Source organism: Crinia signifera, chromosome 7 (genome assembly GCF_055691185.1).
Source record: "Crinia signifera chromosome 7, ASM5569118v1, whole genome shotgun sequence".
In the NCBI taxonomy this organism is placed as follows: Eukaryota; Metazoa; Chordata; class Amphibia; order Anura; family Myobatrachidae; genus Crinia; species Crinia signifera.
Genome location: NC_139223.1, coordinates 158,082,196 through 158,104,747, shown reverse-complemented (window position 1 = coordinate 158,104,747; position 22,552 = coordinate 158,082,196). Strand labels below are relative to the sequence as shown.

Here is a 22,552-nt window from a genome sequence, read left to right as displayed (position 1 = left end):
GGCCGTTGTTGGGATTCACTGCTGTGGGGAGCAGTTCCCAGTATAGCACCATGGAGAGTTCAGTATATTCCTATACCCTTTTTGTCTAAGACATGGATACAATGCTTATGATACACTCATCAATGCTTATTTAAAGTTTTTTGAAAATTCAAATGGTGATGTGCGAGTCTCTATTCTTGACCGCTATTGTGGAAGGAGATTAGATATAGATAGATAGAAAATGGCCTTGTTATACAGGTTAAGTATCCCTTATCCAAAATGCTCAGGACCAGAAGAATTTTGGGATAATGGGATAATATTTTTATATTTCAATGATGTATATTGAGGTATCTCGCATTTATGTTGTGTAAACACATGAAATACACACAATTATATTTGATTTGTGAATGAAACAAAGTTTGTGTACTCTCAGACACTGAATTTGAATGCCAATCAATTGTTGCACATATTTAGTGCCAGTTACAGATGTATCAGTAGTGCATTTAAAAAAAAAAAAAAAAAATCACATTCTGAAACTTTGGGTAACAGATACTCAACCTGTACTATATTTTTAAACTGGGACACTCACATTACACAGGTTGCATCATACCTCCCAACATGACCCTCTCCAGGAGGGACAGAATGCTCTGGCCCTGGACATGCTTGTTAATGTGTAATTACTAGGGAGGCAAATCCCGGGATTTTGGCATAAAATCGGCGGGATTTGAATCCCGGGATTGAAGCTTCCAATCCCGGGATTAGTACCCCGTGTAAAGCCGGGCAGCGCTAAGCAGTAGTATATGGTTCAGATGCTGACCGACTGACTCTACTCACCCCCCTGGGGCACCTCTGTTAGGGCCATTGATCTACGCTGACAGACATGGCGGCGCCCAGGCTGTGCAGCGTGACCCTGACATTACGTCACGCTGCGCAGCCTGGCCGCTGCTAAGCCTGTCAGTGCAGATCACTGTTGCGAACGCAGATGCCCGGTCACACGCCCGCTGTGCAGCCTGTCCGCAGGAGACAAACTCCTGCCTGTCACAACCAATGTAAGTGACTGCACTGTTTAGTAGGGATTTATAATGACATGTGCGGGTCGGGCAGTTTAGGGGGTGGGGGTCTTTTTTTTTTTTTTTATTAGAGAGGCCAATCCCGGGGATCCCGGGATTGAAAAAAATGCCCCGGGATTGGCATCCCTAGTAATTACTATCACATGTGGTGAAACACTTTTCTTACCAATTTACCTGTTCAGGTAATGGCAATCATACATTAACAAGGAGTAGTTTTGGTGAACAGCGCACTGAGGGGTAGATTTATTAAGCTCAGTCAAGTGATAAACTGTCTGTGGTTTTTATCAACGGCCAATCAGCTCCTACCTGTGAAGTTACAGGATCGGTTTGAAATATGACAAGTAGGATTGGCCGGTGCTAAAAAACCAGACACTTTATCACTTCACCGAGCTTAATAAATCTACCCCAAAGTATCTGGTTTCTATCACTGGCGTATCAGCTCCTACCTTTCCTTTTTCAAACTAAAGCCGGCCATACATCTACAGATCGATTGTCAGATTGGGCTTTTTGGAACAAAATCCTGGTAATAGTTACATAGTAGGTAAGGCTGAAAAAAGACTTGCGTCCATCTAGTTCAACCTGGGATGAGAGCAAATGACTGAATGGCAGTTTGGCAGTATTACAAAGCAAATGGTCAACTGTCATTTGCTCTCATCCATTACCAGGATTTTGTTCCAACCAGCTCAATCGATCTGTAGATGTATGGCCAGCTTTAGGGGCGCATTTATCATTGGAGAGTGATGCCGGCGCAGTGACATCGCATTGGGGTATCGCGCAATACCACCGGTATTTACCAATGTTTAGGGCACAGGGACAGAGCTCCAAAAAGGAGCCCGTCCCTGCGAAGCCATGACCCGGAAGCTGGGGGGTTTGCGCATGACCGGTTATGAGCTGCCACCCTCCGCGACCCCACTGTCCCTCGGGCAGTGCGATGTATAGCCATAGGCTACAATGGGCTATCTCCATATCAGAATGGCGATAGCCCAGGGGTGCGAAGCCGCGCTGCCCGATGTTGATACTTCGGGCAGCTTCGCATCCCCTATAGAGACCTATGGGGAATGCGGCCGGCGGCGCTGCAGGGGGGGATCGCAGCAGGGATCCTTTGGTACATTAGGGGGTTACTTAATATTTGCGGTTAACCCCAAAAAACGTGTGTTTTCGGGGATTTAGCCGCAAATATTACTTGATAAATGCGGCCCTCAGCCTGTAACTTCACAGTTAGGGGCTGATTGGCCGCTGATAAAATCCAGACACTTTATCACTTCACCGAGCTTAATAAATCTGCCCCTGTGTTACCAGTGGTCAGAGCTAGCAGCAGTACTGATTAGTGACCAGCCTGGTATGGGTAGGAACAGATATATTGGTAGTGCTGCACTCAGCTCCTATGGGTGCTGTGTGGGGATACCGTGTATAGATATCAGCCTAGGTGCCACCTTAAGAAATCAATGGAAAAATAGAGTGACAAAATACTTTAATATATCCACACTATAATTCCAGGTCATGTACCAAATTATGTGTGTTTTATATGAATAAAATGCGATAGCAAGTGATTTTGATCGGCGTGGAGGGGGGGGGGGGGGGTACTCTTGCGGTGCCGCTACCCGGAAGTCACATCTCCCCACGAGCCAGGCTCGTTGTGCAGCTGCCGCGCTGAAAGAGCTGCGGCTGGATCGAGGAAGACCGACAAGGACATCGGAGAACGCATCAGGACCGTTCACACCAGGACACTGAACGCAGGTCAGAGGTGCACTGCGGGGGGATGGGACACTAGCCCCCTGCACCACCACCCTGTGTGATCTCTGCCTTTGCAAGACCAGAGACTGTGTCTGCATGAGACCTGGGTGCCCCACCACTGTCACTGACAGTCTGTACCTCAGAGTAACCACAGCCCCTTTGAGGAACATATAGTGGCTAGCCCACTATACCATTCCCCAATCATCGTTTCCCCCCACCAATCACTTGCTATCGCATTTTATTTATATAAAACCCACATAATTTGGTACATGACCTGGAATTATAGTGTGGATATATTAAAGTCTTTTGTCACTCACCTATTTTTCCATTGATTTCTTAGCATAAGGTGGTTATCTGATATCTATATACAGTATCCCCACACATTAACTAGGAAGTCTAGCATTGTGTCCCTCCTGGAGAGGGCCTTGTTGGGAGGTATGTTGCATTGCTTAATAAAGCAACTGAAATGCAGGCCCTCTGTAATTAATGAGTCTCCGCATAAAGGGTTAGTATGTATCAGCCTAGTATATTATGTATACGAGTGTGACAGTATGGTCCTGAAGTTCAAACCTGAAACCGGGTAAGACCGCAACACCATGAAAATTTGGTGGTGCTAGGTACAACATTTTGGCAGGCACTTATATACCATACCCGCCAACATGACCCATTGCATTTGGTACACAACGCTCTGCTTTCTGGACTTCACTGGTGATGTATGATTGTCAGCACCTGTGTGGAACTAGGTAATTGACGAGAAGGGTGTTTCAGCACAGGTGATGACAATCATACATTACCAGGGACGTCCGGGAACAGAGCATTGTGTACCGAATGCAATGGGTCATGTTGGAGGGTATGATATACATGCAGCGTATAAATACTCCTGGTTACACCCGGCCCTATACCATACAGGGCTACAGCACAAAAACCTCTCATTACACCCAGCACTATACTGTAAAGGCCCATACACACTTGACGATTTTCAGCTGAAAATCGCTCAAAACAGCCATTTTGATCGATTTTCGGCTCAAAATCGCCTAGTGTGTATGGCCCAGAGATTGCCCACTAGCGATGATGCGCGCTCCCGCATCATCGCTAGGAAAGTGGTTCATCTGATGGTTTTTCATCCATCATCGCCATGTGTGTACGCCTGCCGGGCTGAAAGATTAACCACTTTCAGCCCGGCGGACGGCCCCGCTGACCCCCCCCCCCCCCACCTGTCATACTCACAGCACCCTGCGCTCTCCCTCTGGCCGCCCAGCTGCTGCTCCCCGGCCAGGTTAAACACCCGGCTGGCCCCGCCCCCCTCCCTGCACAACACGGAGCAGACAGCACAGAAGTGCTGTCTGCCCAGCTAAACACACTGACCACCAATGTTTATATATTTCTGCCCACTGCCACCAATGTATTAATTTAAAGGCAGCAAATTATATATATATATATATATATATATATATATATATATATATATATATATATGCTGCAGACAGCACTCAGACTTTGAACAGCAGGTCAAAAGAAAAAACGACAAAACCCATGGGTAATGCTGTCAACGTTTCGGATATTGAAATCCTTTATCAAGACAAAGTATTTCAATATCCGAAACTTTGACCGCATTACCCGTGGGTTTTGTCGTTTTTCCCTAGGATCGCTAGCACCGGACGTGTTGCACCATTTGGCACGGAGTGCAGGGCAAATTGTATATATATACGTCTACCTGAGCCTGTTTGGCATGAGTCGTTATTTCTGAAGCAAGTCCGTGGGTGCAGGTTGTTGGATTCGTTATACTACATTGTGTTTCCTAGCACCGCGGCGATTACAAGTGAAGGAGGGTGCCGGTCTGCTGGACTGGATATATAGATATATATATATATATATATATAGATATATAGATATATAGATATATATATATATATATATATATAATTGTTTGGCGGCCTGGCACTCACCCAATGGGGTACAGCTGCCTGGGTGCCTTCCGGATACAGTGAATAGTAGAAAGAACTCACAACAGCGGCACTCAGCAGGAACTTTTCAGCGGGTGTATTCAAAACCAATTTCCAACGTTTCGGGGACCGTAGTGCCCCTTTGTCAAGGTGTGGGTAACGTATATATATATAGCCAGGTAGCGCCCCAGGCGGGGGGGCGCTCCGGCACTACTCGCTCCACTGGGGAAGGCGGTGTGATGTGGGTGCCGCGTTGCTCCACGGGGTATCGCTCCGAGGGAGGGAAGGGGCTGCGGGTGATGCGGCCGGCGCTGCATGGCTGAATGGGGGGGGGGGGGAGCCGGCGGGTGATGCGGTGAGGGCTGCCGCGTCTGAACCCTTGGAATTCAAACCCAGCCCATTTATAATGAAAGATTTTCAGCAAAGTCTTTCGCCTTCTGAAAATCTCTTGCTCTTTGGGGACAATAGCTCAGTGTGTACGCACTACTTTGAGAAAGATATAGCTATCAAAGATTTTGGCAAAGTCTTTTGAAATGAAAATCTTCAAGTGTGTATGGGCCTTAAGGGGTTATGCCACACACACCTCTGTAACACCCAGCAGTATACCACATAACATACCTCCCAACATTCCACGAGGGGCACGATACTCTATCCCTTTGATTGCTATCCCGTTTTGAACAGGTTAATGGATAAGAAAGGTGTTTCAGCCCACATGATGGCAATCAGAAATTACGAGGAAAGTCCAGGAATAGATAATTCTGTCCCTACTGGAGAGGGTCATGTTGGGAGTTATGCATAACACATTCCCCTGATACCACGCTAGGGTCCCTCACTCGCTCCCCCGAACACCCACTCACTTCTCACTCCGTGTGAGGAACCGAGCCTGCACCTGCGCCATTCTGCAATAGTCGTCGTGAGTCACAACACAGACAGCACCGAACACGGATAACGTAGGGTCCTGTCCGAGAGTAGGACCGGAAGCTAGCACCACGTGTGTGACGGAGCGCGCCTGAACGCCGAGCTCATCGATGCGCAGCAACTCGCCAGGTCTGCCCACATCCAGCAATACACTAACTCAGTGCAGATCGGCACGTATAGTAACGTACGCTGACCGTAAGCAGTATGAGAACCGTGTGTGCGTCCTCCCAGTAGCACCAAGCACACCCCCGGCCGTTATCTCCCCAGTCCCTGTCACAGAAGCAGGACCCGGGAGCGCGCAGTTACTTCCGGATTATAAAGCGTTATTTCCGGTTTGCGTTCCAAGGCAGAGCCGGCTTCCGCGTGTCTGTACGCCTGCGCGGGCTATGTACCCCCTGTCTGCACATGCGCGGCTGGCTGGTCTCCATGGTGGTGCCTGCGAAAGCCAAGACGAGGTTGAGTAGACTCGTTCTGAAATTTCTCTCTGGGTGTCTGCTGGTTCCCTCCCCTTCCCCCATATCTTTGCGATGTGGGGCCCGCGGACGGTGGGGCTCCGGGATGTTTAGCGAAATAATAGAGCGGGATTTCCGGGCTCAGCTTATTGTGCGGCGCTCTCCTAACATGGCGGGGAGTGCGGTGTGTGTGTGTGTGTGTGTGTGTGTGTGGCTGCTGCTGCTGCTGCTGCCCTTACCCTTCTGTGCTATACATCATACGGGCCAGCATTATATAGTATCCATCCTGCAGGGCTACACCCTGCTGTCTGACCCCTTCCCTTCTGTGCTATACATCATACGGGCCAGCATTATATAGTATCCATCCTGCAGGGCTACACTCTGCTGTCTGACCCCTTCCCTTCTGTGCTATACATCATACGGGCCAGCATTATATAGTATCCATCCTGCAGGGCTACACCATGCTGTCTGACCCCTTCCCTTCTGTGCTATACATCATACGGGCGAGCATTATATAGTATCCATCCTGCAGGGCTACACCCTGCTGTCTGACCCCTTCCCTTCTGTGCTATACATCATAAGGGCCAGCATTATATAGTATCCATCCTGCAGGGCTACACCCTGCTGTCTGACCCCTTCCCTTCTGTGCTATACATCATACGGGCCAGCATTATATAGTATCCATCCTGCAGGGCTGCTACACCCTGCTGTCTGACCCCTTCCCTTCTGTGCTATACATCATACGGGCCAGCATTATATAGTATCCATCCTGCAGGGCTACACCAATGTTCCCTCTAATTTTACGAAGGCTGTGTGCGGCAAAAGATTTTGGCTGTGCAACTTTGGAAGGAAATTTTAATTTTTGTGCGTCACATATATAACTGGAAAATAATGTTCAGCATTTGTGTTTACTTTACTTCAAAATTATATTAAACTGTTATACATTCAAAACACAGCACACAATGTAGATAATGGGTGAAACACACATTAATTTAGTCCACAACTGCAAAAAGGACCACTGCTGCTTTGTGCGCTCTGTTGTAATGTCTGTGCGCACGCTCGTCGAGTTGTGTGCGCGCGCACAGCTTAGAGGGAACACTGGGCTACACCCTGCTGTCTGACCCCTTCCATTCTGTGCTATACATCATACGGGCCAGCATTATATAGTATCAATCCTGCAGGGCTACACTCTGCTGTCTGACCCTTTCCCTTCTGTGCTATACATCATACGGGCCAGCATTATATAGTATCCATCCTGCTGTCTGATCCCTTCCCTCATGTGCTATACATCATACGGGCCAGCATTATATAGTATCCATCCTACAGGGCTACACCCTGCTGTCTGACCCCTTCCCTTCTGTGCTATACATCATACGGGCCAGCATTATATAGTATCCATCCTACAGGGCTACACTCTGCTGTCTGATCCCTTCCCTCATGTTCTATACAGCATACGGGCCAGCATTATATAGTATCCATCCTACAGGGCTACACTCTGCTGTCTGACCCCCTTCCCTTCTGTGCTATACATCATAGGGGCCAGAATTATATAGTATCCATCCTACAGGGCTACACTCTGCTGTCTGATCCCTTCCCTCATGTTCTATACAGCATACGGGCCTGCATTATATAGTATCCATCCTACAGGGCTACACTCTGCTGTCTGACCCCCTTCCCTTCTGTGCTATACATCATACGGGCCAGCATTATATAGTATCCATCTTGCAGGGCTACACTCTGCTGTCTGACCCCTTCCCTTCTGTGCTACAGTATACATCATACGGGCCAGCATTATATAGTATCCATCCTGCAGGGCTACACCCTGCTGTCTGACCCCTTCCATTCTGTGCTATACATCATACGGGCCAGCATTATATAGTATCAATCCTGCAGGGCTACACTCTGCTGTCTGACCCTTTCCCTTCTGTGCTATACATCATACGGGCCAGCATTATATATTATCCATCCTGCTGTCTGATCCCTTCCCTCATGTGCTATACATCATACGGGCCAGCATTATATAGTATCCATCCTACAGGGCTACACTCTGCTGTCTGATCCCTTCCCTCATGTTCTATACAGCATACGGGCCAGCATTATATAGTATCCATCCTACAGGGCTACACTCTGCTGTCTGACCCCCTTCCCTTCTGTGCTATACATCATAGGGGCCAGAATTATATAGTATCCATCCTACAGGGCTACACTCTGCTGTCTGATCCCTTCCCTCATGTTCTATACAGCATACGGGCCTGCATTATATAGTATCCATCCTACAGGGCTACACTCTGCTGTCTGACCCCCTTCCCTTCTGTGCTTTACATCATACGGGCCAGCATTATATAGTATCCATCTTGCAGGGCTACACTCTGCTGTCTGACCCCTTCCCTTCTGTGCTACAGTATACATCATACGGGCCAGCATTATATAGTATCCATCCTGCAGGGCTACACCCTGCTGTCTGACCCCTTCCATTCTGTGCTATACATCATACGGGCCAGCATTATATAGTATCAATCCTGCAGGGCTACACTCTGCTGTCTGACCCCTTCCCTTCTGTGCTATACATCATACGGGCCAGCATTATATAGTATCCATCCTGCAGGGCTACACCATGCTGTCTGACCCTTTCCCTTCTGTGCTATAAATCATACGGGCCAGCATTATATAGTATCCATCCTGCTGTCTGATCCCTTCCCTCATGTGCTATACATCATACGGGCCAGCATTATATAGTATCCATCCTACAGGGCTACACCCTGCTGTCTGACCCCTTCCCTTCTGTGCTATACATCATACGGGCCAGCATTATATAGTATCCATCCTACAGGGCTACACTCTGCTGTCTGATCCCTTCCCTCATGTTCTATACAGCATACGGGCCAGCATTATATAGTATCCATCCTACAGGGCTACACTCTGCTGTCTGACCCCCTTCCCTTCTGTGCTATACATCATAGGGGCCAGAATTATATAGTATCCATCCTACAGGGCTACACTCTGCTGTCTGATCCCTTCCCTCATGTTCTATACAGCATACAGGCCAGCATTATATAGTATCCATCCTACAGGGCTACACTCTGCTGACTGACTTCCCTTCTGTGCTATACATCATACGGGCCAGCATTATATAGTATCCATCCTGCAGGGCTACACTCTGCTGTCTGACCCCTTCCCTTCTGTGCTATACATCATACGGGCCAGCATTATATAGTATCCATCCTACAGGGCTACACTCTGCTGTCTGACCCCTTCCCTCATGTGCTATACATCATACGGGCCAGAATTATATAGTATCCATCCGATATACTGTATATTAGTCACATTAGTAAGCGCACTCTAAGCTAATGCTTTGAAAGCTAGCTAGAAATGTCCTCTGTATTTTTGCATGTGTGAGAGAAAGAGATGTAATTTCATTTGCTGCCAACATCCAGGACACTAGATATATACACTGAGTGGCCAAATTATTATGACCACCTGACAATTATATGCAGATCGGGCATAACTTCACATTGTTGCCGATAGAGGGTGAGATAGCTATAAAAAGGGAATACAGTACAAGTGAAGCATCAATTGCACTGTGTTGCTTGCGAAGAAATGGACAAAAATCTTGATTTAACTGAGTAAAACCGCTGCACTTGTAAAGTGTTCGAGAGCAGTATTTATTAATGTTTACAGAAAGTGAACTACCCAGCAGAAAACCAGGTCTCAACATCAGGCTTGTGGTCATCACAGGCTACTGAATGCTCGATCTGAAAGGAGACTTGCCAGAGTCGTCTAGTCCAACAGTAGAGCAACAGTACGTCAAATTGTGGGGAATTTTAATCAAGGAGCAACTGCGAAGGTCTCTGAACGAACTGTTCGCCGCACATTACACCATATAGGCTATTGAAACCGGCGACCTGTTCGAAAGCTTCTACTGCTGGGGTAGCTAACTCCAGACCTGGAGAGCTACCAACAGTTAGCGTTTTCCATGTCTCCTCACAGAATCACAAGTGAAGTAATTAGCTCCACCTGTGGATCTTTTAAAATGCGTTAGTGAGTAATGAGTGTGCCTGTGCAGCAGCTAGGTTGTCTGGAAAATGTGAGCTGTTGGAAGCTCTCCAGGACTGGAGTTGGCTACCACTACTCTACTGTCTGCCTTGAACAAGGGCAGACGTCTCCAGTTCGCAAGGGAGCACAAGGATTGGACAGTAGATGACTGGAAAAGGGTCATGTGGTAAGATGAATCGCGTTTTCAATTACACTATGCAGATGGCAGGGTGCGAATATGGAGAAAACAGCAGGAAATCATGGACCCCCGTCTGCATTGCCACAACACTTCAAGCTGGTGGAGGCAATATTATGGTTTGGGGGATGTTTTCTTGGCATTGTATGGGTCCTTTGATTCCTGTGGAACAACGTCTGAATGGCCAAGGGTATTTTAGTGTTATCGCAGTTCAGTTACATCCTGTTATGTGAATGGCGTACCCTGCTGGGGATGGATACTTCCAGCAGGATAATGCTTCCTGTCGTAAAGCTGGCATTGTCCGCAGATGGTTCGAAGAGCATGACAGGGACTTTACCTTGCTTACTTGACCTGCAAAATCACAATTGAGAATCTGTGGGATGAGATCGAACGGGCCATAAGTCAGCTGGATCCTGAAGCATAAAATGTTAAGGAATTGGAGAGTGCATCTCATAGAGTCCATGCCAAGAAGAATCCATGCAGTATTAAGGGCAAAAGATGGTCCAACATTGTATTGAGGGGGTGGCCATAATAATTTGTCCACTCAGTGTGTGTATGTATGTATGTATGTATCTATGTGTATATATATATATATATATATATATATACTAACGACCCGCCCCGGCTTCGCACGGGAAGCACTAATTATCTATAGCCAGATGACTTCTGGTGGGTGGATGGATGGGGGGCGGTCATGTGACAAAGTTTTAGTAACAACAACAACAAGGGTGTCTCACATACAGCGCTCTGTGTATAACCTTATAGTAAAAAAAGATATCACCATTTGTTTTTCCTTTAAATGGAGGTCTCAAATCTGCAGGCTTTAAGTGAACCTGAAATGATAACCACCCAATCTCACAGATTTTGTGAGAGGGTGAAATGAGGAGAAATATAGTGCAGATTATCCTTGATTTTAAAAGGAGTTTAATTAACAGTCCGCACTTACAACATAAAAGCTTTTAAACAACATGTAGTACAATCCACCAGGCAAAAACAGCTCACAGTCAGATGGAAGAGGGTCTTACAACCAGGGGTCCAACATCCAGTACGGAACCAGAGAGAGGGATCCACCGATAAGCACCTTTGGCGACCTGTGTTCAGCCTTGGATCCTGGGGATATGCACCGTCAAACACTCCACGCGTTTCGAAGGAATCTTCTTCAGGAGTCTGAAAAAAGGCACAGAAAAAAAATAACTCACCCAAATGTAACTCTCTTACCTCTGCCCACCTGCAATGGGGAATACGGTCACTAGGACGACACTGAAGGTTGATCATAAATTCAATCGACCACTAAAGGTCAACAGGGCTTAGGTCGAGACATGAAATAAGTCGTCAGGGTAAGACGGTCAACACAATCTTTATGTCGAAAGTCAAAAGGTCAACTTGAGGTTTTCACATTCCATGCCACTAGGGCATGGTGGGAGATTGTGTCCCCGAAGCATGGCGAGCGTAGCGGTAAACTGATAAGGTGTCCATGTTGACCTCCGTCGAAATTCGGGACAAATAAAGTGAAAAACCTTCCGACCCTGTCAACCTATTTGATGTGTCGCCCTAAGCCCTGTTGACCTTTAATGTATGTCTACCATCATACAGTTGACTCTATGACCCATACCCCAAGGCAGCATGGTTCTGGGCTCTGTGTTAAGGTCCCTACACACAGAGAGACTTGTGCAAGAGATTCAGAACGGGAGAATCAGCATGAGAGATTTCAAACATATAAACGTTGGTGATATAGCGGCGGTCACCCCCCAAATGCATGTTCAAACATTCTCTGTAAAGCGTTGCGGAATATGTATGTGCTAACCGGTAATAAATAAATAAATGTCGGGTTCAAGCTGAAAGGACTTTATATTGGTTCTGTTTGACCACTATTTTCCATAAAATCTATATAATATGGATACTATCTATTGCTATTGGCCTCTGATTTTGTCAGTATGTTGTTTATTTTTGATCCTCACCAACAGGGAATCCATTGTGATTTTTGTGCCAGGTAGCAGGAGCTGGATGATGCAGTACAACATTACCTGCAGTATACCTCACAACTGTCCAGCTAATTGGACCCGGTCTGATTGTCCAATTAGTGAGTGTCATGTGTGCCGACAGTGGCAGAGCCGGTGATCACCACTACTCTGCAAAGAATAGAATAGATGCTGTGCTTATGTTTCCGGGGGCTGCGCAGAGCAGCCACGGCGTCAACTGCCGCGCCGCACAGCAGGAAGCAAGCCCAGGGTCTCCCGGTCGTGGTGGAGCACGCAGGAGGAGAATGGGGCAGAGAATGGGGGAGTGTTTAAGCCAGCAGACAGCGCAGTAGAGACGGCGGCAGAGGCGGGACGGCTCTGGGAGCTTCAGTTATCGCTCAGGCCACCACACACACAGATGTGCAGGGCCTTATGAGCGACCATTATGAACTTATCCAGCAGGACTGTTCTGTATCGCGGGACCGCGTATTTGAAACGCTGTGTGGGCTACACACAGAGCAATTTTTAACCATTTTCTGAGCGATGTAGTAAAATTAAGATAAATCGCTCAGAAAGTGGCTGAATATCGCTCTTTGTGTAGGTCAAGCTGATCCTTTATGGTGCCATATAAGTAAAGGATGATAATAAATAATAATAATACAATATTACCTGCCTATTCTCCTGGATCAGCCGGGAGGCTCCTATAAACCCCCAGAAGAATGGGAAAGTCTCCCGATTTCACCTGTGTGCCAAACCGGGCCACCTACTTCACTATTAAAGTGGGCGGTCCAAGCTGCTGCTGCTGTGATTCTTATAACCACGCCCACCACTGTATAATGCCAGGGATCTCAGCCTTGTAATATGGGGGGCGTAATCCCCACCCATCCCATGTGTCACACCCCCCACTCAGTGTCCTGGCTGCTCTCACCTGGGAAGTTAGCAACTTTGCATTTATCTGATTTTCATTCCATGGCCTGTTGGATGAAGGGAGCTTATTGCCTTGCCATTTTGTGGCATTTTCTGCACTGTTTGCAGAATATAGTGAAATCTTTGCTATATCTGTCATTGGGTTATTACTGTGCTTTGTATCACATCATGCTGTGACAGCAAACAGTAGTCAGTGTATCAGGATCCTGCAATGTTATATAATGTTACAAATCATCTTTACTGCAGAACACATGGAAATGGAGAACGATGGGCTAGAGTGTAACACACTGACACGGCCCACAAATCTGCTCATCACTTGCACCAACACAGAGACCCACTCGGGAGAGTCAGATCTGGAACTTGAGGTGAGACATCTTTCAGTAGCATGCTAGTATTTATGTCACTTTTTGCAGGTGTTGGCATTAACTGATTAGTATATGTAATGGAGTACAGAAGGGAAGTATTGCGCTACATAATTATCTTTATTGGTGATATTGCAAATTGAATTGAGGGTAAAATGTGCCTTTTGCAGATGACACAAAGTAGTGTTCACTCTAGGATGGAGACCAGGCAGGGCGCCGGGGGGGGGGGGGCGGACCGGGCCACAGCTGGGGGCGGTCCCGGGCCGCCGACGTCATGAAAGGGGCGTGCCGGACCGGCGTCATGAAAGGGCCGTGCCCGGGCCGCCGGTGTCATGAAAGGGGCGTGCCTGGGATGCCGTATAAAAGGGGGGAATGAGCGCTAATATGGTTTAAGAAAGAGAAAGGGTAAAGGATAGTTTAAAAGTGCAGAAAAACACCTGAAAAGCAAAATGTTAGCAAAAAACCGTTTACAGCTCTTTTGAGCTAATGTGTAATGTCCGTGGTACCTGTGCTAACCCTACCTCTAAACAAGCGAGATGCAGGGCACGGAGGATGGCGTGCTGCGGCTGTGTAATTGCCGCTCGTCTTCACGCCGGGTGACGTCATTTGATACGGCGAGAGCCCGCTTTCGTTCCTGATGGACGGAGGACACTTGCTGGGGAAGCTTGAGGCACGGAGGTGGTCCACGGACGAGCCTTTCAACGCGTTTCGTGCTTGCAAAGCACTTTTTCAAGAATGGCTGTTCAGGCATTTCTTCTGGTTTTTTATTTTGAAAAAACTTTATTAAAAAACAGGAAATGAGTAAAAAAAGCGGTGGGAACCGCATGGTGAAGCCCACAGTCTATTGTAGGCAATTTTTTGACAAGTGTCTTAAAAAAGATAACAAGGTGTTTTTATAAAAAATAGAAAATAGAGAGAAAAAGAAAAATAGAGTACTTGGATAAAAAATGTTATTGAATAAAAAAGGGAATATAAATTTATAAAAATGCACTAAGTTCAAAATCAATGTTCATTCCTTTAGGCATTGAAGTCAGCATTTCATAGATCCATTTAGTCTCTGTTTGTTTTAGTAACTTAATAAAATCACCGCCTCTCCAGTGTCGGTCAACTTTCTTTATTCCAATGCAGCATAGGCCAGAAGGATTTTTGTTATGTTTTAGTAAAAAATGATTAGATAAACTATAGGTAGTGAGGCGCTGCCGGCGTCATGGAAGGGGGCGGGCCCGACCGCCACTGTCATCAAAGGGAGTGGGCCCGGCCCCTCCGAAGCCACTATTCTGCCGGGGAAGCGACGGGCATCGCCGTCTACGGCAACGCTGGGCTTCCCCGTGAGGCTGTTTAGCGGGGCGCTGCGAGAGGGGCAGGGCGCATTTTGCCCTTTAAAAATTGGGCAGGGCGCAGCACCCCGCTGAAACAGCCTAGCGGAAGCACTAGCACAAAGGTATGCAACAGGGTAGACACACCAGGAGGGGTAAAACGAATGATTGATGATCTAGGTAGATTAGAGGAATGGTCAAGAGAATGGCAACTACAGTTTAATGCCCAAAAATGCAAAATCATGCACTTGGGTCTCAAAACCCCAAAGACTAAATATAGTATAAATGGCACTACAATGGAAACTACTGAGGAAGAGAGGAGTCTAGGTGTCACTATTTCAGGGGACTTAAATGCAGGTAGGCAATGTAACAAAGCAATGAAGAAGGCAAGTCAGATGCTTGGTTGCATAGGGAGAGGTATCAGCAGTAGAAAGAAAGAAGTAATAATGCCACTGTATAGGTCATTGGTATGACCTCACCTAGAGTATTGTGTTCAGTTCTGGAGGCCATATCTCCAGAAGGATATAAATACATTAGAGACTGTACAAAGAAGGGCAACTGAAATTATGCATGGCTTGACCGAGCGGGGAACAGGCTCCGGAGCCCCTGCTGAAAATCCTTCCAAATATCCGGTTGTGCCCTGCTGATGGCTCCGATGCTTGTGCCTGCGATCAGACAGCATACCTGAATACTAGGTGCCTGCAAGGCTGTGCGCTAGTGGAGTCCGTCTGACATTCTGAGGGGGCTGCCTGCTGCGGCCTGCTGCTGATCCGGCTACCAGAACCTGAGGATCTCCGTGTTGCGTTCCCGGGCTCGAGTGCAGCTCCTCTCCACCGGGTGACTCGGCGGGCTGCGTGTCTCTCTGGAGTTTGCAGTGGAGGGAGCGGGAAGCGGTCTCGACTGAGACGTGCTGCCGCTGATCGCACGGGGAGTGACGGCGCCATCTTGCTTCGCCCACGCTTCCCCTCGGTTGTGGCGCTGGTTGCAGGCTGAAACGGCCCTATTAATAACTGCTGATCCAAGATCTCTGGGGTTTATTGCCGCTTCTCAAGTCTGAAATACAGTGACCCCTGAGGTGGTGGATGGTCCTGGTTACGGTATACCTGGAAGGCTGACATCATTTTTTGAGGTCTGGACTTCTGGTTAGGATACTGCTGACAGCGACCTGTTACATATAACTGCGTATTTCTGTGGACTTTACTCATCCAATTTTAGGATTATACTACATTGCTAAAGTGTCCAGTGCGGCTGCCATTTTCCTATCTGGAGGTGTGCTAGCCACCTTCACCTGCCCATCCTATTATTAACGGCTAGAATTTATCTTCAGTTGGATGATAGATGAGAGGTGCCCCAATATCTTCTTATATATATATTTAAAACTGGTGATATACCTGATGTGGAAGATATTTCTATACCTGCTGCTCCTCTAACACCGCCTACTACGGTCCGGGTTGTTACAATGGATAGGTACTCATGTCGACATCTACAAATCCAATTGCTGTGCTGTGAGACGTGATGTTGCCATAATTCTCCTTTGTTTCTATGTTCAGTTATCGGTAACTATAATGGACTCCTGGACTTTGACTAGTACATGATGTACCTTCCTGTCTGTCCTCGAGAGATTTGTCATCTTTTTCAAGAGACTGCCTTGCTTCTCCAGGGGACTAAAAGTTGGCCTGATTAGGGGCATGCTATAACTTAGAACGCTATCTTTACATATTTTTGTCTTTTGTTATATATATATATATATATATATATATATATATATATATATATATATATATATATATATATATATATATATATATATATATATATTCCAGAAATAGGTCGCACTCACAGAAGTCTCTTTACGCATCGACTGGGGTGATCTCCTCAAAGCATCACAGTATGCAAGTGAAGCCCAAAGTATATCTTGAAAAAGAGTGCACTCACCAGATTTTCCAATCCTTTAAAATCAATTCTTTAATTCAGCATCTTTAAAAGGGGTATGGTCGACGTTTCGGGTCACTGGGGACCCTTTGTCAAGACAGCATTCAAAAGCAGCTCCATACAGCATGCTGTATGGAGCTGCTTTTGAATGCTGTCTTGACAAAGGGTCCCCAGTGACCCGAAACGTCGACCATACCCCTTTTAAAGATGCTGAATTAAAGAATTGATTTTAAAGGATTGGAAAATCTGGTGAGTGCACTCTTTTTCAAGATATATATATATATATATATATATATATATATACATGCATATAATATATATATATATACATAAAATATATGTATTTGCCGGCGTATAAGACGACCCCCAACATTTCCACTCAAAATATAGTTTGTTATATAAGTGCATCGGCGTATAAGACGACCCTCCCACTTGGAGGCATGGCTGGATTCATGTTTGATATTATAATGTCTCATTTCTGTAGTCGCTGTTTCTGTTCCCTTTTGATCTCAATTATTTCTGTTATTTATATAATTACTCAATTAAAAAAAAAAAAGGTGCATGGCCTATATCACAGAACGTACCAGTAAAGACTAAAATATCTTAATATGTATACTTTGGAGCAGAGAAGGGAAAGGGGGGACATGATAGAAACTCTCACATATATCAAGGGTTTTAACAAGGTACAGGTGGGAGACATTCTTCACAGGAAGAGGAGCAGCAGAACACGAGGACATGCACTGACACTAGGGGGAGGAAGGTACAGGTGGGAGACATTCTTCACAGGAAGAGGAGCCGCAGAACACGAGGACATGCACTGACACTAGGGGGAGGAAGATACAAGTGGGAGACATTCTTCACAGGAAGAGGAGCAGCAGAACACGAGGACATGCACTGACACTAGAGGGAGGAAGGTACAGGTGGGAGACATTCGTCACAGGAAGAGGAGCAACAGAACACGAGGCCATGCACTGACACTAGAGGGAGGAAGGTACAGGTGGGATACATTCGTCACAGGAAGAGGAGCAACAGAACACGAGGACATGCACTGACACTAGGGGGAGGAAGGTACAGGTGGGAGACATTCGTCACAGGAAGAGGAGCAGCAGAACACGAGGACATACACTGACACTAGAGGGAGGAAGGTACAGGTGGGAGACATTTTCCACAGGAAGAGGAGCAACAGAACACGAGGACACGCACTGACACTAGAGGGAGGAAGGTACAGGAGGGAGACATTCTTCACAGGAAGAGGAGCAGCAGAACACGAGGACATGCACTGACACTAGGGGGAGGAAGGTACAGGTGGGAGACAGTCACAGGAAGAGGAGCAACAGAACACGAGGACATGCACTGACACTAGAGGGAAGAAGGTACAGGTGGGAGACATTCTTCACAGGAAGAGGAGCAACAGAACATGAGGACATGCACTGACACTAGAGGGAGGAAGGTACAGGAGGGAGACATTAGTAGCAGGAAGAGGAGCAACAGAACACGAGGACATGCACTGACACTAGAGGGAGGAAGGTACAGGTGGGAGAAATTTGTCACAGGAAGAGGAGCAACAGAACACGAGGACATGCACTGACACTAGGGGGAGGAAGGTACAGGTGGGAGACATTCTTCACAGGAAGAGGAGCAACAGAACACGAGGACATGCACTGACACTAGAGGGAGGAAGGTACAGGAGGGAGACATTAGTCACAGGAAGAGGAGCAACAGAACACGAGGACATGCACTGACACTAGAAGGAGGAAGGTACAGGTGGGAGAAATTTGTCACAGGAAGAGGAGCAACAGAACACGAGGACATGCACTGACACTAGGGGGAGGAAGGTACAGGTGGGAGACATTCTTCACAGGAAGAGGAGCAGCAGAACACGAGGACATGCACTGACACTAGTGGGAGGACGATACAGGTGGGAGACATTCTTCACAGGAAGAGGAGCAGCAGAACACGGGGACATGCACTGACACTAGGGGGAGGAAGGTACAGGTGGGAGACATTCTTCACAGGAAGAGGAGCAGCAGAACACGAGGACATGCACTGACACTAGAGGGAGGAAGGTACAGGTGGGAGACATTAGTCACAGGAAGAGGAGCAACAGAACACGAGGACATGCACTGACACTAGAGGGAGAAAGGTACAGGTGGGAGACCTTCTTCACAGGAAGAGGAGCAGCAGAACACGAGGACATGCACTGACACTAGGTGGAGAAAGGTACAGGTGGGAGACATTCGTCACAGGAAGAGGAGCAGCAGAACACGAGGACATGCACTGACACTAGGGGGAGAAAGGTACAGGTGGGAGACATTCGTCACAGGAAGTGGAGCAGCAGAACACGAGGACATGCACTGACACTAGAGGGAGGAAGGTACAGGTGGGAGACATTTTCCACAGGAAGAGGAGCAACAGAACACGGGGACATGCACTGACACTAGGGGGAGGAAGGTACAGGTGGGAGACATTCTTCACAGGAAGAGGAGCAGCAGAACACGAGGACATGCACTGACACTAGAGGGAGGAAGGTACAGGTGGGAGACATTCTCCACAGGAAGAGGAGCAACAGAACACGAGGACATGCACTGACACTAGAGGGAGGAAGGTACAGGTGGGAGACATTCTCCACAGGAAGAGGAGCAGCAGAACACGGGGACATGCACTGACACTAGAGGGAGGAAGGTACAGGTGGGAGACATTCATCACAGGAAGAGGAGCAGCAGAACACGAGGACATGCACTGACACTAGAGGGAGGAAGGTACAGGTGGGAGACATTCTCCACAGGAAGAGGAGCAGCAGAACACGAGGACATGCACTGAAACTAGGAGGAGGAAGGTACAGGTGGGATACATTAGTCACAGGAAGAGGAGCAGCAGAACATGAGGACATTCACTGACACTAGAGGGAGGAAGGTACAGGAGGGAGACATTCTTCACAGGAAGAGGAGCAACAGAACATGAGGACATGCACTGACACTAGAGGGAGGAAGATTCAGGTGGGAGACATTCATCACAGGAAGAGGAGCAGCAGAACACAAGGACATGCACTGACACTAGAGGGAGGAAGGTACAGGTGGGAGACATTCATCACAGGAAGAGGAGCAACAGAACACGAGGACACGCACTGACACTAGAGGGAGGAAGATTCAGGGGAAATGTGAGGAAGAATTACTTCACAGAAAGAGTAGTAGATAAGTGGAATAGCCTCCCATCAGAGGTGGCAGAGGCAAATACAGTAGTACAATGTAAACATGCTTGGGATAGGTATATTGATATCCTTAAAAAGAATAAGGATCAAATATGGTTTGAAGTAACATGTTCAAAAAAGGGGCAGACTAGATGGGCCAAGTGGTTCTTATCTTCGTCAAATTCTATGCTTCTATAAAGGAGGTTACTGTTGGAGCATCTATTTGCTGGCATGACAAGCACATGTTTCATTATTTCAGGATGCGGCACAGCAACAGATGTCCACCCTCACTGAACAATACCACTTTATTGATCAGAATGGGCATGCCATTCGCTATGAGATTCAGGCTGTGTCTGGCAGCAGCCCCCGGATGGTAAGCACTGCATTTATATTATTTATTAACGGTTTCTTATATAGCGCACACATATTCTGCAGCACTGTACAGAATATTATTACCAGTTATTATATAGCGCACATATTCCACAGCGCTGTACAGAGACTATTATTACCAGTTATTATATAGTGCACACATATTCCGCAGCGCTATACAGAGACTATTATTACCAGTTATTATATAGCGCACACATATTCCGCAGCACTGTACAGAATATTATTACCAGTTATTATATAGCGCACATATTCCACAGCGCTGTACAGAGAATATTATTACCAGTTATTATATAGCGCACACATATTCTGCAGCACTGTACAGAATATTATTACCAGTTATTATATAGCGCACATATTCCACAGCGCTGTACAGAGAATATTATTACCAGTTATTATATAGCGCACACATATTCCGCAGCGCTGTACAGAGACTATTATTACCAGTTATTATATAGCGCACACATATTCTGCAGCGCTGTACAAGGACTATTATTACCAGTTATTATATAGCGCACACATATTCTGCAGCACTGTACAGAGAATATTATTACCAGTTATTATATAGCGCACACATATTCCGCAGCGCTGTACAGAGACTATTATTACCAGTTATTATATAGTGCACACATATTCCGCAGCGCTGTACGGAGACTATTATTACCAGTTATTATATAGCGCACACATATTCCGTAGCGCTGTACAGAGAATATTATTACCAGTTATTATATAGCGCACACATATTCTGCAGCGCTGTACAGAGATTATTATCAGTTATTTATATAGCGCACACATATTCCACAGCGCTGTACAGAGATTATTATCAGTTATTTACATAGCGCACACATATTCCGCAGCGCTGTACAGAGACTATTATTACCAGTTATTATATAGCGCACACATATTCCGCAGCGCTGTACAGAGACTATTATTATTACCAGTTATTATATAGTGCACACATATTCCGCAGTGCTGTACAGAGATTATTATTACCAGATATTATATATCGCACACATATTCCGCAGCGCTGTACAGAGAATATTATTACCAGTTATTATATAGCGCACACATATTCCGCAGCGCTGTACAGAGAATATTATTACCAGTTATTTATATAGCGCACACATATTCCGCAGCGCTGTACAGAGAATATTATTACCAGTTATTATATAGCGCACACATATTCCGCAGCCCTGTACAGAGACTATTATTACCAGTTATTATATAGCACCCACATATTCTGCAGCACTGTACAGAGAGTATTATTACCAGTTTTTATATAGCGCACACATATTCCGCAGCGCTGTACAGAGAGTATTATTACCAGTTATTATATAGCGCACACATATTCCGCAGCGCTGTACAGAGAGTATTATTATCAGTTTTTATATAGCGCACACATATTCCGCAGCGTTGTACAGAGAATATTATCACTAGTTATTTATATAGCGTGCACATATTCTGCAGCACTGTACAGAGAGTATTATTACCAGTTATTTATGTAGCGCACACATATTCCGCAGCCCTGTACAGAGACTATTATTACCAGTTATTATATCGCCCCCACATATTCTGCAGCACTGTACAGAGAGTATTATTACCAGTTATTATATAGCGCACACATATTCCGCAGCGCTGTACAGAGCGTATTATTACCAGTTATTATATAGCGCACACATATTCCGCAGCGCTGTACAGAGAATATTATTACCAGTTATTTATATAGCGCACACATATTCCGCAGCACTGTACAGAGAATATTATTACCAGTTATTATATAGGGCACACATATTTCGCAGCGCTGTACAGAGAATATTATTACCAGTTATTATATAGGGCACACATATTTCGCAGCGCTGTACAGAGACTATTATTACCAGTTATTATATAGCATACACATATACCGCAGCGCTGTACAGAGACTATTATTACCAATTATTTATATAGCGCACACATATTCCGCAGCGCTGTACAGAGATTATTATTAACAGTTATTATATAGCGCATACATATTCCGCAGTGCTGTACAGAGAATATTATTACCAGTTATTTATATAGGGCACACATATTCCGCAGCGCTGTACAGAGAATATTATTATCAGTTATTATGTAGCACACACATATTCCACAGCGCTGTACAGAGAATATTATCACTAGTT

General features: G+C 46.2%; 2 protein-coding genes across 5 annotated transcripts in view; one reads left to right on the top strand and one right to left on the bottom strand.

Moving 5' to 3' along the window:
- The window catches only part of WDR12 (WD repeat domain 12), a 66,698-nt gene extending 60,749 nt beyond the window's left edge, over positions 1-5,949 (bottom strand). Inside the window, exon 1 of one of the 2 annotated variants that reach the window (XM_083154084.1) lies at positions 5,839-5,949. Coding sequence is in view for 1 of the 2 variants with exons in the window: in XM_083154083.1 (XP_083010209.1) it covers positions 5,584-5,624 (41 nt within the window). In the remaining variant the exon portion in view is untranslated. The other variant, XM_083154083.1, reaches the window with a different exon arrangement.
- CARF (calcium responsive transcription factor) overlaps positions 5,949-22,552 on the top strand; it is a 120,422-nt gene continuing 103,818 nt past the window's right edge. The window contains exons 1-3 of one of the 3 annotated variants that reach the window (XM_083154081.1): positions 5,949-6,099; positions 13,456-13,574; positions 20,266-20,379. In XM_083154081.1, the coding sequence (XP_083010207.1) occupies positions 13,461-13,574; positions 20,266-20,379 (228 nt within the window). In that variant the 5' untranslated portion in view covers positions 5,949-6,099; positions 13,456-13,460. Of the gene's footprint in view, positions 6,100-6,172; positions 6,281-6,858; positions 10,316-13,455; positions 13,575-20,265; positions 20,380-22,552 lie in introns of those variants that run through there. The other 2 variants (XM_083154082.1, XM_083154080.1) reach the window with 2 other exon arrangements.